This window comes from Natator depressus, chromosome 8 (genome assembly GCF_965152275.1).
Source record: "Natator depressus isolate rNatDep1 chromosome 8, rNatDep2.hap1, whole genome shotgun sequence".
NCBI lineage: Eukaryota > Metazoa > Chordata > Testudines > Cheloniidae > Natator > Natator depressus.
This window is the reverse complement of record NC_134241.1, coordinates 86052480-86068299: the sequence shown is the minus strand read 5'-3', so window position 1 is coordinate 86068299 and position 15820 is coordinate 86052480. Positions and strand designations below refer to the sequence as shown.

Here is a 15820-nt window from a genome sequence, read left to right as displayed (position 1 = left end):
CCAACCTCAAACGCATGGAGTGCATGCACACAAATAAGAGTTAAATATATATTTATGGACAACACATCTCAAAGAGCTCCAGTTACTGTACAAGTTACTTTCTTTTTTGTTGTGATGCAGAATGAAAACAAATTTGGAAACCTCCAGAAATTTTCACAGAACAGAATACTTGTTTTCTGGCCAGTCCTAATCACTGTAAGATTTATTAGTTCACAAGTCTCTTATCCTTCAAGGAGTGTCATAAATCAGCATGATGCATCTGAGGCTAGATTTTATATTTGGATCTCTGAGACTCGGGAGAAATGAATCCTCCCAAAAATGAATCCTCCCAACTTTAACTTTCAGTTAGCGAAGCCCTGATTCTGCTTCCATTAACCCAGTGGCAAATCAACTTCACTGGGAGCAGGATCAAGCCCACAAATGAGCTCCAGAGCCGCATTTTCTTTGAGGGCTTACTCATGTCCATTCCATATTACGTGTGTGTGCTCGCCACATGCACTGGTGCCGGAAGTTTTTCCCTCAGTAGTAGCCGTAGGGGATCGGCTCTGGCGCCCTCTGGAGTGGCACCCACATGGAATGGTATAAGGTCGGCTTTGGGATGCAGCAACCGGCACCGGTCGGACAAGAGCCACCGCTCAACTTGATCCTGGTCACCAGAGACCGACCGCTCTGCTGGTAGCTCCGGCTCAGAGCAGGATTCCCTGACTGTGGGACAAGCCCCGGTACCGACAATGCAGACGACATTATCAGTACCAAAATCTGTCCCATGGTCCCAAGTGCAGTGGCTGGCGCCATGGTAAGCGTGGAACCCTTGGGGATTCTCCCAGGCTGCTCGATTGGTGTCGGGAGCCTCCGAGAGGCTAGCGATCTCAGGATCCCATCCCCCTGCGGTACTGGAGACTTTGGGGGGTAGGACCCTGAAGGTTCAGGAGGAGCCAGGGGAGCAAGCTGCTGGACCACCAATGGATGTGGAGGTTCCCACAGCACTGGCATCATCCTCGTTGTCGCCAGACGAGGCTATCACGGGGCCCCCTCATCCATTCCCTCAGGATGACGCCAAGGCGCACCAGGAACCTTTGAAGAAGGTTGCTTTTAACCTGGGGCTTCAGGCAGAGGAACTGGAAGAGCCCTCGAACTCTCTGTTTGACATCCTCTGCTCCTTGGCTCCTGCCAAGGTGGCTCTACTCTTTCATGAAGGGGTTTCTAAGATCACTAATGCCCTGTGACAGACCCCCTCTTCCCTGGCCCCTATCTCTAAAAGGGCCAAATGCAAGTACTTCATGCCAACCAAAGGGCATGAGTACTTTTACTCCCACCCAGCCCCTAGTTCCCTTGTGGTCGAAGCAGTTAACCACAAGGAGAGGCAGGGACAACCCAGGGCCACTCCCAAAAATAAAGACACCAGGAGGCTGGATCTTTTTGGGCGAAAGGTTTATTCGTATTCCAACCTTCAGCTAAGAGTGGCCAACCACAAAGTCTTGCTTGGCCAATATGACTTTAATATGTGGCAAGCCATGGCCAAGTTCGTAGGGTCGCTCCCAGAGGCATCCAAGAAGGAGTTCCGAGTGATCCTTGATGAGGGCAAGACTGTGGCCAGGGAGGCCCTCCAGGTGGTGTCAGACTCTGCAGATGCTGCTGCCCTCACTATGGCTTCCACTATCTCCATGTGGTGAGCCTCTTGGCTGCTCCTCTCTGGGTTGTCCACAGAGGCTCAGCAGTCAGTGCAGGACCTGTCCTTCGACAGTTGGGCCCTATTTGTGGAGCAAACAGACAGCAAGTTGCATGGCCTCAAGGACTCCTGCACCACCCTATAAACCCTGGGTCTCTATGTCCCAACCCCAGCGCGTAAGCGGTTCAAACCGCAGCAGCCGCAGGGCCAGGGGAGTCAGCCTCGGCAGGACCAGCCCCATAAACAAGCCAAGGGCTACAAACGCCCCCCGAGCCACCCACCTCCACCCTCTGCCCAGTTGGGCTTGACCCGTAATAAGCAGGGGGCCAAATGACCATTTTGAGGGTGTGCCCAAAGGCAACCTACCAGACTATTCCCCAGATCCATCCTTCTCTGTGTTCTCCAACCGCCTTTCCCTCTTCCTCCCTGCATGGATGGCTATAACCTCAGACTGATGGGTCCTCAGCACAGTGAAACAGGGTTATACCCTCCAGTTCCTTTCTACCCCCCTTCCCACCCACCTTCCCCGTCCCTCTTCAGGGACCCCTTTCACGAGAGTCTCCTCGTGCAGGAGGTAAAGGGATTACTAGAGCTGGGTGGGGTGGAAGAAGTTCCTCTTGAGTACAGGAACAAGGGGCTCTATTTCCGGTACTTCTTAATCCCAAAGGGCAAGCATGGTCTACAGCTCATCCTGGACCTGTGAGATCTCAACAAGTACTTAAAGAAGTCGAAGTTCTGCATGGTTTTCCTGGTTTCTATTATCCCCTCCCTGGATCCGGGAGACTGTATGCCACCCTTGACTTGAAGGATGCATACTTCTACATAGCGATCTTTCAAGGACACAGACGCTTTCTCCGGTTTATGGTGGGGCCCCACCACTACCAGTTTGAGGTCCTCCCATTTGGCCTGGTGACAGCACCGAGAGTGTTTACCAAGTGCATGTCGGTGGTAGCGGCTTACCTCAGGTGCCGCAATATTCAGATTCACACGTACCTCAACGACTGGCTTGTCAAGGGCAGCTCCAGGTCTCAAGTCCAAAGGGATGTTGCGGTGCTTCAGGCCACGTGCCGCTCTCTGGGCCTACTGGTAAACAACAAAAAGTTGATGTTAGTGCCAGTGCAGAGGATAGAGTTCATCGGAGCAGTCCTCGACTCACCCTGTGCCAGGTGTTTCTGCCGCTGGAAAGGTTGACGAACCTCATCGCGGAAGTCTCTGCATTCTCTCTGACTACAGCCAGGGTCTGTCTGCACCTCTTGGGTCTCATGGCAGCATGTATTTACGTGGTCCGCCATGCCAGGCTCCGAATGCGGCCCCTGCAACAACGGCTGCGGACAGTCTATTCCCAGTCCAGAGACCCCCTGGAAAAGATTGTTAACATTCCCCAGGTGATACTTACCTCGGTGCAATGGTGGACCGACCACAGGACAGTCCTGGAGGGAGTTCCATTCGACAACTCCTCTCACTCTATCCGAGTTGGTGTCGGACGCCTTTGACCTCGGCTGGGGTGTGCATCTCAGTGACCTCCAGACACAGGGGATGTGGTCCCCAGAGGAGGCGAAGTTGCACATAAACTGCTCAAAAAGCTCTGAGCAGTCCAGCTGGCATGTGGAGTCTTCCTGCCCCACCTGTTGGGCAAGGTGGTATGAGTACTAACGGACAACACAGCTTCGATGTTCTACATCAACAGGCAAGTGGGAGTGCACTTGTCAACTCTCTGCCAAGAGGCACATCCAGAGCTAGCCTGCATGAGCTTCCAAAGGTGGGGAACTCCCCAAGTGGACCTATTCGCTACCAGACAGAACAGAAAATGCGACTGGTTTTGCTCCCGGCAAGGTCTGAGCAAGGGCTCCCTCTCCGATGCCTTCCTCTTGCTGTGGTCTTGGAACCTGATGTACGCATTCCCTCCGATTCTGTTCATCAGCAGGGCCCTGGCAAAGATCAACAAAGACATAGCACAGGTTGTTGTGATCGCCCCAGCGTGGGCTTGCCAACATTCGTTCGGCATGCTCATGAGGTTGTCAGTGGTCCCTCCTTGGCCTCTGCCCAACCGCCCAGACCTGTGTCACAGGACCATGGCCAGCTCCTACACCCAACCTGGAGTCCCTCCACCTCCCACAGTGGATTCTGCATGGCTGAACCCGGAGGGACAGACCTGTTTGGAAGGAGGCCAACAGGTCCTCCTGGGGAGTGGGAAGCCCTCAACCAGACTGACTTACCTGGCCAAGTGAATGAGGTTTTTCCACTGTGCATCCAAGCGCAGCATCTCTCCCTTGCTTTCTTCCATACAGGCTGTCCTGGACTACCTGCTCCATTTGAGGAACCAGGGCCTGGCACACTCTTCCATTAGAGTGCATCTAGCGACCATCTCCACTTTTCACCCGCCAATCCAAGGACAGACGGTGTTTTCCCATGATATGACAGTCAGATTCTTGAGAGGGCTTGAGAAACTCTTCCTTCAGGTACGGACTCCTGTCCCGCAGTGGGATCCTAACTTGATCCTCTCTAGGCTCACTGGCCCCCCCTTTGAGCCTCTGAGTTCCTGCTCCCTTTCCCACCTGTTGTGGAAGGTCGCGTTCCTGGTGGCAGTGACATCGGCAAGACGGGTCTCTGAAATTAAAGCCTTGACCTCAGAACCTCTGTACACAGTCTTCTACAAAGATAAGATTCAGTTGCGGTCCCACCCGCCTTTCCTGCCAAAGGTTTCCACCTTCCATATGAACCAGAACATCTTCCTCCCAGTGTTCTGTCCCAAACTGCACAAGACCAGTGAGGAAAGGCATCTTCATGCCCTGGACATCCGGAGGGCCTTGGATTTCTACTGAGAATGTACTAAGCCTTTCTGAAAATCTACTCAACTCTTCATCACTACAGCGGATAGGATGAAGGGGCCCTTGGTGTCCTCACAAAGGATTTCCAATTATGCACCAATTACCTGGTGCATAAGGACCTGTTACGACCTGGTGGGGGTTCCGCCGCTGGCAATTGTCAGAGCCCACTCGATGAGAGCGCAGGCATCTTTGGCGGCCTTCCTGGTGCACATCCCTATCCATGACACCTGTAGATCCGCAACGTGGTCCTCTGTTCACACGTTTACCGCTCATTGTGCCATCACTCAGCAGGCCAGAGACGATGCTGGGTTCAGCAGAGCTGTGTTGCAATCTACACGTCCGTGAACTCCTACCCACCTTCAGGGGTACTGCTTTGGAGTCGCCTAATATGGAATGGCCATGAGCAAGCACTTGAAGAAGAAAAGACAATTACCTTTTCCTTAATTGATGTTCTTCGAGATGTGTTGCTCATGTCCATTCCACAACCCGCCCTCCTTTCCCACTGTCGGAGTTTCCGGCAAGAAGGAACTGAAGGTGGAGGGAACCGGTGGTGCCACTCCAGAGCCAGAGCCAGAGCCAGTCCCCTATGAGGACTACTGAGGGAAAAACTTCCAGCACCGGTGCATGTGGCGAGCACACACACCTAATATGCAATGGACATGAGCAACACATCTCGAAGAACACTAGGTATGGAAAAGATAACTGTCTTTTTCTAGCTATGACAGAATACTATACATTTTTTATTGTACAGAAAGGCCTAATTTTGGCAAAACAAGTCATTTGGATATCTGGCATTAAAAAAATGTACCAGATAACATAAATATGTGTATTTACACAGGCTGCTGTTTGCATCTAAAACACATAAATTTATTTCCAAATATCAGAGACTCTAAAGACTAAATAAAAGTGATATATGAAATGGTACACAAGACAAAATTCTGTTCTCATTCATACTGGTGCAACCTCATTGAAGTCAATGGATTTGCAGTGGTGTAATTGAGACCAAATTATGGTCCTTTTACACTTACACTATATTAGACTCCCTTAAACCTAATGGGATTAAGGGAGTCTAATATAGTGTAAGTGTAAAAGGGGATGGGGGTGTAATGGGGATGTAAGTTTATGTAATGTGCACATGAGGAGCCAGAAAAAAAAGTGTACCCGTGTGTAAGTTAAAATACAACACATTCTTACTCATTCCTGTTAGTTGCCTTTCTTACTACAGTTCTCTCTCTGTCTCCTCAGTGCAAGACATATACCAGTGTACATTCCCTTATACTCAAGTATGGGGAGCCAAAGTTGGGGCAATAAATAAGATACAGGGGGCATCTAATTATATTTTGATAAATAAAAGGGAGTTTAAATGGGTCTGGAAGAAGTCGGCGTGTATAACATGCACTGTCTGGGGCCACAGGAGAAGGTTTAAATTTGAAATGGGCCATCTTGATTATCACTACAAAAGTTTTTTTTCTCCTGCTGATAATAGCCCACCTTAATCAATTAGTCTCATTAGAGTTGGTATGGCAACCCCCATTTTTTCATGATCTATCTATCTATCTATCTATCTATCTCTTCCTACTGTATTTTCCACTGCATGCATCTGATGAAGTGGGCGTTAGCCCACGAAAGCTTATGCTCCAATAAATTTGTTAGTCTCTAAGGTGCCACAAGTACTCCTCATTCTTTTTTTTAAATTCTATGTTAGCTACAGATCCCTCTAAACTTTCTTAGACCCAATTCTGAATTTGAAAATTTGGCCATGCATTGCTGTGTGCATGAATTAGTTTGTCTCAAGTAGTAATTAATTAATCTGTGATCCACTTTTCTGATAACATAGTAGTGAAAACTAAATTTGAGATAGTTTAGGCATTGTTTCCTTTCTTGTGGGTACTAATTATAGGATTTAAAATGTATAACACTTTTCCATCCATAGAGCCATTTTACACACCAGGAATTGGAGATTATCTCACAGGGGTAATATATATTCAGCAATGGAATTTCATTTCATTTAGCAATGGAATTTCATTCATTTTGATAGTCAACTAATCAGTCATAGAGCCCCCCCCCGGACTTGAGGAGAGGGGACTCTGTGACTGACTAGTTGGACAGACAGATGAAGCCTAAGTCTAATGCAGGGGTGGGCAAACCTTTTGGCCCGCGGGCCACATCTGGGTATGGAAATTGTATGGTGGGCCATGAATGCTCACGAAATTTGGGTTGGGGTGCAGGAGGGGGTGAGGGCTCTGGGATGGGGCTGCGGGCTCTGGAATGGGGCCAGAAATTAGGAGTTCAGGGTGTGGGGGGGGTCTCTGGGCTGGGGCAGGAGGTTGAGATTCACGAGAGGGATCAGGGCAGGGGCTTGGGGCATGGGAGGGGGTCAGGGGTGCAGGCTTCAGGTGGTGCTTACCTCAAGCAGCTCCTGGAAGCAGTGGCATGTCCCCCCTCTGGCTCCTATGTGGAGGTGCGACCAGGTGGCTCTGTGCGATGCCCCATCCTCAGGCGCCTCCCTGAAGCTCCCATTCACTGCAGTTACTGGCCAATGGGAGCTGCGGGGCTGGTGCTTGGGGTGAGGGCAGCGTACAGAGCCCCCTGGCTGCCCCTAAACGTAGGAGCCAGAGTGGGGACATGCTGCTGCTTCTGGGAGCCTCGGCACGCATGCAGGAAGCGGCCTCCGACCCTGCTCCCTGCCTGGAGCACAGGAACAGGGCAAGCCCTAGACCCCGCTCCCCAGCAGGAGGTCGAAGGCTGGTTTAAACTGGCTGGAGGGCTGGATGTGGCCCACGGGCTGTAGTTTGCCCACCCCGGGTCTAATGGCTCCTGTGGATACAACAGGAGAGTTTATAAATTCTGCACCAGAAAGAAAGGCTCCCTTTTCGCTCTTGGGATTAGAGTAGGACGCGGTTTGGGGGCCTTGTTGTTGGCATCATGCCAGTTTCCTTTTGGGGGATGGGAGGAAATATTTGTCCTCACTGCCCGTTTAGCCAGGGTGGTGTGGGTTTTTTCACCTTCCCGGGACCTAGAGGGTAGGTTAGGCTGTAAAATTCATTTTGTTGTAACTTGGCAGGTGCTCAGTGCAGGAAATCATTCAGTAGGAGGTATAGTTTCCTCATAAACTGGAAGTGGATTAGTAGAAAGCACCTCCTAAAGAAGGAATGGGGTTAGGGTCTCTAATCTCTGGAGACAATCCCCTCTTTCTGACCTACCCCCCAATTAAGCTTTCTACAAGTGGAGGGTGATGGAGATCAGCAATGGTGCTGGGAACAGGTTGACAAGATGGAGGGCTGATGGCAGCTGCCCACCAGGTGGTACAGATTACAAAGAAAGGATGATTTGCACTGGATGAATTATTGAGATATGTTACTTAATAAAGGCTAGTTAAACCACATTCCTGATGTCTTTTCTGTCTTCCTGTGGGGCCTGGGACAAAAACTTTCAGGCCTTTATTATGCCTCATAAAGAAACAAGCAAAAAAGAAAAGGAAAACAAAAAAGGGGACAGGGAGAGAAAATTTCCCATTCCCACCCTTCTTTTGCAGGTCACTTTTAGCAGATCGAGCTAACTGATATTACACGAAAATATCTGTTCACATATATAACTACATTTTCCAGTTTAGAACTTTTGTTTTATTGTTACATTTCATTTTGTCTTATGGGAAAAATCATAATGACTGTATTATACAGTCTCTTCAAAAAGGGGTTTCATATTATTGCAGAATATATTCTAATAGAAAATTAAAATGCTAAATGGTATGTTGTATCTATAAACAAATCCCCTTAATGCAAGTACTTTCCAAGAAATACTGTGTTATGAGCCATTATTTTGGTTGTCTGATCTTTATTGATATTGTATAATGCCAGGCAAATTCGAATAATAACTTCTTATTGTGCAAGGGGGAGAATATTCATACAACTACCAATACGTATGTTAACAATAAGGCAAAGACAATTGTTCTTTAATATCTCAAAGGCACTTTATCAGTTTGTTCAGGCTCAACATGTGGCTCTAGCTTTTAAATGCAATAATTCAATGAGAATATCCTTTATAAAAATATCTTTCTTTAAAACCAAAAAAGAAAATAAAAATGAAAAATGCCACCAATTTCAGTATGATTCAGCTGAAATACATTGTATAAAAATGTTGACAATGTCCCTTTAAAAGAGGCTACTGCACACATGAGACATTCATGTTGTTCCAATATTGTTGTTTACAGACTGAAGAATTTACCATTCACTTTTACTAAGCTTAAAGAACTTGCAGCTTTGTGGCTATCTGACAACCAGGTAATAACTTTTAATGTATGTCTTTTCATTAGTAATAAAGAGCAAGATATCTTGGTAAGGGCCATAGATAAAACCTATGTTTTAACAGACTATTGTTCGATTTATGAAGCTTTTAGTCCCAACAGTTTCCATACAGTCCTCTGTATTAGCTATCTAGATATAGGTTCTGCTGAATGCTGTGATATTAATTGGAAAAGCTCACCTTTGAGGGATTTACTGCTTTCAACAGGTGGGATTGTATGTCCTGACCCAAATTAATAAGTTAAGGCCAAGAGTATTAACAGACAACTCTAGTGAATGGGATCACTCGTGGCCTGTGTTGGGACACAAGGGCCTAAGGATTTTATACTGGGCATATTCTCTGTCTTTTGTATTCCTTAATCCTTCTGTGCCTCCATTCTTGTCTTCTGGCTTCCCATTCCCTATCTATTCCTCTGTTTTTGTTTACTCCTTCTCCCCCCATTTTAACCTCTTCGTGTGGAAGAGGGATTTCTTCCATTAACTTTTACACTTGAGGCTCTCATTTGGTGTTTTGCTATCTTTCTATGCTTTTAAATTATCAATGATAACTATTTAATTCTTTGCTAATAGAAAGTAAACATAGTAATTAGAGCTAGAGTAAGTGTCTAAGTCCCATTGTCAAAATTGACTTAGGTATTTAGTAGCCTAACTCCCATTGATTTTTATCTCCTTAGTGCTGAGGGACTTTAGGCACTTCTGAACATTTTAATCCTTGTCTAAAATCGGGAGTGTGGGGGTCACAAAAATTCATGAAGCGTTTTTTTTCCCTTGGTTTTCTTCTAAATAAAGGTTTCATTAGAAAAGTTTCCAACCAGAGCCAATAATATTTTAAGTGTTCTAGGCTTAATCCTCAGCTGGTGGATATCAGCATAGCTCTGTGGAAGTCAACAGCGTTATGCAGATTTACATCATCTGAAATTCTGGTCCTCTGTGCATTTTCCATTTTTCTTCTTTTTAAAAAAGCCCCAAAATTACAACTTCTCAATTTTTTTACTTTTGCCACAGCTAAGCCATGACAAGCAACCAACCTTAGGCCCAGATCCTACAAATATTTATGCACTATTTGTACATTTAAAATTAAGAACATTCATAAGTTTTTGCAGGATCAGGGTCTTATTAGTCGTCTGTAGCGTGAAAATCTGTAACTAACATGAGACTACTGATCCCAGAGTTCCAGAAAAAATATGTTGGTCAAGTCCTAAATGCCAAATCTTGTAGTCTTCACTTGATCCTTATATTCCTGCGCTCTTTGAATAGCCTAAACTTCCATTAAAGTCAATGGGAGTTTGGGGCATATAAAGAATGCACAGGGAGGGTCCTTGGTCCTTCTTTAGAGAAAACTTTCATCAACTTCTGTTGGAGTTTCTTGAGTGCTCCTAGATTTGGTCCAATGTTAAAATGTTAACAGGCATCTTTATACGTTAATACTGTCTGTATTTTTGGGGATTTATTGTTAAACTAATTATGCAGCCAGCATTAGTGCTCAGAAATTTAACAATTCAATCAATTTACAATTTGTAGATTAAGTCGTTTCAACCACTACGAATGTTCGTAGAAAAAGGAATTCACGATTTTTGGCATTTAAACCGTTATTATAAAGGGAAGAGAACTTAATTTTCACAAAAAGTAAATATTCAACGTAGTTAAAAGTGATACTTCCATTATTGCAATAACTTCAATAACCTCTTCTTTTTCTCCCTAGAATTGTATAGTTATTGCAGATAACTGTTGCCTCTTGAATTCAGGTCTGATCAGTATAATTTTGCATGGTCCAAACTTCTTTTCACTGTAAACTAATCTATTCTATTTGTGTGCAAAAGCCACTGAGACCCTGATCCTGCAACTGTCTGTCTACACTGCAGTGTAAGCCCATGCTTGAGCCCAGGCTGAAGCTTAACCCCCTTGTGTCGACACTGCAATTGAGCTAACACAGGGCTCAGACCTAGGGTCTCAGGACCCTGCAGGACTGGATGATCTGAGCTCAAGTTAAGCCAGGACCCAGGGTCTGAGCTCTGTTGCTTAATTGCAGTGTAAACACAGTCCTGCTTGACTCAGGTTCCAAGAGTCAGGTGGAAGTATCCCAAAATTCCACAGGATAACTTTCTTAGTCCTCTCTATCCCAACGATCTACAGTCCACTCTATTGAAAATGGAAGCCTCCCCCACTCTGCCAACGGCAACAGCTCAGGTCAGCATTAACCCATTCTCTTCTGATCACCAATCTGCAAACACACTATCAGAGAGCCTCCTGGGTTTACAATGGAGAGTGAATCAGTCAAGCCTGTTGCAAAGCTAGCTGCTTCAAACTTTCTGTAACACACAGGGCAGGTAGTAACATTTTCTCACAGTGCACCATGGTCCTAGGGCTAGAGCAGCCACATTTTTTTGAGGGGAGGGGATACTAGGGACTCTAGGATATGGTTACTTGGAGGCGGGTCTGTGCACTGCAGTGTGGATGCCAGGGTCCTAGGTTCGAGCATGGGTTAGAAAAGTCTCGATGTTGAGTTAAAATACAATGTAGACACTCAAGCCCAGGATTCCCTAATGTGGATCAGCTGACTCAAGTCCCACTAACGCTGGGCTTACATTGCAGTGTAGACATACCCTATGTGGGAGGACTCCTGTACCAATACTGAGTACTGTTGACTTCAGTGAGGTTTAGCACAGTCACGGAGGTCTGTTTGTGCTGAGTCAGTTGCAGGATTGGGGCCTAAGATGTTCCTCTCCCAACAAACATAGAGTATATATATTGCTGACTCACGTTTAATAAGTAATAGTTCAGCAAGACACTTTGCTCACCATAAGAACAAATTTAATCAAATAAGGAGATTTATTGTTTATATCAAGTAATTTTACTGATTCTTAACGTTATTTTTACTCATATAGCTAATTTTCAGAATTTTAAATGACATATATATATATATATACCTGAATATAAAAAGCAAGCAAGCAAACAAACAAACTGATGGGAGGAGGGTGGGAAACAATGAGTGGACATCAATGCAGTAAACTAGAGCCTTCTCTCTCTTCTCCTTCCTATTCCTACCTGTCAAAAACTGATCAGTAGAATGTGACCCCTTACAAACATAGAAATGTCACCCCAAAATAAAATGAAAAGTTAATGTGGACAATTGAGTGCCTGTTTAAGAGCCCATCTAGCTTGTACACCAACTGAGAGCCTATATTCTTTTAAGGACACATTATTTTCTTCAACTTATTGGACTTCTCTACAAAAGATCATAGATTAATTTGCATTAATTTAATTAAAATATACCAGTATCATCATAATACTCATTGAATACTTAGAACACAATCTCTAGTCACTTGCACCAGTTTTATACCAGTGTAACTCTACTGCCTTCAGTGGAATTACTCCTGATTTACCCAACCGTGAATAAGATTAGAATCAGACACTCGGTGCTTACACTGTTCCCACCCTCCTCTGCTTCTCATTTCACTCAGTCACTACAGTGTGTCAGACTCTGTTTTCCTTACACTGGAAATATTCCTACTGAAGTCAGGAGGAATGTTATACATGTAATAAGGGTGAGGAATCGAAGAAAAAAATTCCCCATCAGAATAATATGTTTTTTCAGTCAGCAACTGCAAGAACAATTTCATTTAGACCAAGGACCCAATTCTTACTTTCTTTTTTATATTTTCTATTTATCAGATCATAAAATCTGATTTTCTTGGAATTCTTATAAACAATCTTTCTTCTTTTCTTTATAGTCCAAGGCCCTTATCCCTCTGCAAACTGAGGCTCATCCAGAAACAAAGCAAAGAGTACTGACTAACTACATGTTTCCCCAGCAACCCCGCGGAGATGAAGGTAAAATACTGTCAGCAATTTATTACAAAAGCAAAAACGTGTTTATAACGCTTATTTAAATCCTGGTGAGAAAGTGGGGAGTATATTTTTAAATATTGAAACCATGGTTCTGTGGATGAGAATGGCTACAGTTGTTTATATAACAAACAGTGTATACAAGGCAGTATATATTCAGTCATACTGAAAGATTCTAAACAGGCTCTTTTTGTATGTTAAATCTAAGTCCTTTTCTGGATTCTGGATTGAGATTGAGATTTGTTCTCCCTTTTCTTTTTTTGGGGTGGGGAGTATCAGCATTATGCCTTCCGACACACTGTGTAAACCCCCTGAATTCACTTCATTAGGATTGCCTGGGGCCAATGAAAGGCAGAATTTTGTCTGATACTTACATTAGACAGGAGGATGGCCAGTGCTCTTTCATAGATCTGGTAGCAGGAGGCACTCATCTAGTGAGTTTCCACCACTTTCCCATCCTCCCTATTCTGACCTAAACTACAGTAAGATGGGATACATCTTAACCTTCTGCTAAAGCAATCCTGTGACCTCACTAGGAGTCTTGAAATCCCATAATTGACAATATTTAGTTCAAACACAACCAGTTTGCACCACCCCTTTCAACTTCACCTTATTACATTAAAAATTATGCCACTTGTTTATAGGTTGTGACAAATTTTTGTCACTTTTCACACCCTTTGGATGATTTAAGTGTGAAACCCAAGGTGCAGGCCTCAGCACAACAAACATTTTTGTCGTTTAGAGTTTAAACTACGTTTCATTTGTTTTGCTTGGTGCACTAATTACACATTCTGTTACAAAGCAGTTTTACTAAGATATTACCTGAATTAACTGTAGATTTCCAGTCAGACAGCGATAGCTTTAACCCTACTTTATGGGAGGAGCAGCGACAGCAACGGATGACGGTAGCCTTTGAATTTGAAGAGAAAAAGGAAGCGGAGGAAAATGCAGGAAAAGTTAAGGTAACTAGTTAGCCTTCACTTTTTCTTGCTTTATATATTGTGGACAAAAGTTCTCATACACAAATGCCATGGTAACATGTTTTTAGTTTTTAAACTTGCAGAGAGTGTTTGAGACCAAATATTATCATTCATGAAAAATGAGGGGTCTGTTTTCCCTGCAGTATGCACTAATAATTTCCATTCATGCCCTTGTTACCTGACTGTCAAATTCTGAGTTTCTTCTTTAAGTGCTTGCTCATGTCCATTCTATGCTAGTTGTGTGCATGCCGTGTGCAGTGTTGCCGGAGACTTTTCCCTTAGTGGTTTCCATAGGGCCATCTCTAGCACCTTCTGGAGTCATGTGACAATGCGCCAATACAAGGGGCACCGCCAGCCGCACACACTCTCGGTTCCTTCTTACCACCCATGATGGTTACTGGAATGATCCTTCTTGCTGTGGCAAGGTCTCTTTCCAGTTGTTTGGACTTTCTCAGTTTATTCTTAATGTAGTTACCGTAGTTAGTGTATATAGTTTTTAGAGTTAACATATATAGTCGTGTAAATAGTTGTCCCTGTCATTGAGGGACTTTTCACCCCAGGGACTGGGCATGCCTCAGGCTTCAAGACATGTGCCTCTTGCCACAAGCCGATGCCAGTGAGTGACCCACACTATAAGTGTCTAAAGTGTCTGGAGGAATCTTATGATAAAGATAAGTGCCAGATCTGCAGGGACTTCAGACCTCACACTAGAAAAGACAGGGACATTTGACTGAAGGCCATTCTCCTGGAGGTGGCCCTCAGACAATTTTCGGAACCAAGCCATTCTAAATCGGTGCCAAGCACTTCGACATTCGTTCAGAGTGCTCCACTGGCACCGTGCTCTTCCTGGCACTGTTCTCCATCTCTGATGCTGAGGAAGAAGCATAACAAACACTGAGAGAGGGTGCTCTCTTGTGCAGAAGAGGGATAAGTGGGGAATGGACTAGACCGCTGAGTCCAGCTTGGGGCCTACCGCCGACTACTGGAAGCAGCTGCTATGCTAGGCTTCCTTTGACACCGGAGGCATTCCAGGCAGCAAAGGACCTGCTGTCTCTCCTGATTCCGCCAACCCTGCAGGGACCACCAGCAGCCAAGGCGTCCAGGAACAGGGGAGAGCAGGAAGCACAGAGCTCCTTCCCGGGACTGGCCACCTTGGCTCCCCCTAGGAGCAAGCCTTCCATGATCCTGGCACAATGGTCACTGACCTGCCACTGATCCCCAGACTGCTGGGACCACCTGGTGGCAGAAGCGGGTTCTGCTTCATATGGTCGCCACAGGAAGAATCTTCTTCGTAGTTCAAAGGGAAATCCTTTGCCCCACCAAAATCTTCCACCAGTACCCACCAGACTTTTGGTACTGGTCCTCTGGCTGGCAGATGGCAAGCAAGCCAAGGGCCAATGCAGTGGCCATATTGGAACCCCGGGAGTATTTGCTGGTACCGGCACCCCCTTCTCACCACTCACACTCAGTGGCCTCAGAGAGATGCACTACCAGCCCTAGCTGCTTGGCACCAGACCCTGATTCTGTTACTGATCCCAATGGCTGTAGTGGAGGCAGAGGAGGAGGAGGGAGCTCCCCCTTCTTCATCATTCGCAGCTGAAGCTGTGGCAGGACACAGTAAGTTACTCCCTCGGAACAATATCAGGGCCCACCAAGACCTCCTTAAAAGAGTCACTGTGAACCCGGGTCTGGAGATTGAGGAGCTTAAGGAGTCAGCACACAGCCTGATCAACATCCTGGTGGCAGCTGCCCCCTCCAAAGTGGTATTGCCCATCAATGAAATGGTGATGAGGCCAGTCAAAATGCTGTGGCAAACCCGATCTTCTCTGCCCCACATCTCAAAGAGGGCAGAGAAGAAATACTATGTACCTGGGGGTCCCTGGTAGTGTCAGCAGGAAATGAGCGGGACAGGCAGGGTTATTTGAGTGCCAGCCCTAAGAATAAAGATGCCAAAAGACTAGACCTTTTTGGGCAGAAAGTTTATTCAACAGGCAGCCTCCAGTTACATATTTCCAAAGCAGGCTTTGCTAGGGAGGTATGATTTTAATCTATAGGACTCATTGTCCAAATTTAGGGATTCCCTCCTGCAGGAGTCGAGACAGGAGTTCATAGTAGTCTTGGAGGAGAGCAAGACTATGAGGAGGATCTCCCTCCAGGTGGCTCTGGATGCAGCAGACTCAGCTGCAAGGACTATTG

General features: G+C 45.7%; 1 protein-coding gene across 6 annotated transcripts in view; it reads left to right on the top strand.

The window, feature by feature from the left end:
• Nucleotides 1–15820, top strand: part of LRRC7 (leucine rich repeat containing 7) — a 379203-nt gene that overhangs the window by 288050 nt on the left and 75333 nt on the right. For all 6 annotated transcript variants that reach the window (XM_074961545.1, XM_074961546.1, XM_074961548.1 and 3 more), the window contains 3 exons: nt 8708–8777; nt 12530–12629; nt 13482–13606. In XM_074961545.1, the coding sequence (XP_074817646.1) occupies nt 8708–8777; nt 12530–12629; nt 13482–13606 (295 nt within the window). The remainder of the gene's footprint in view (nt 1–8707; nt 8778–12529; nt 12630–13481; nt 13607–15820) is intronic.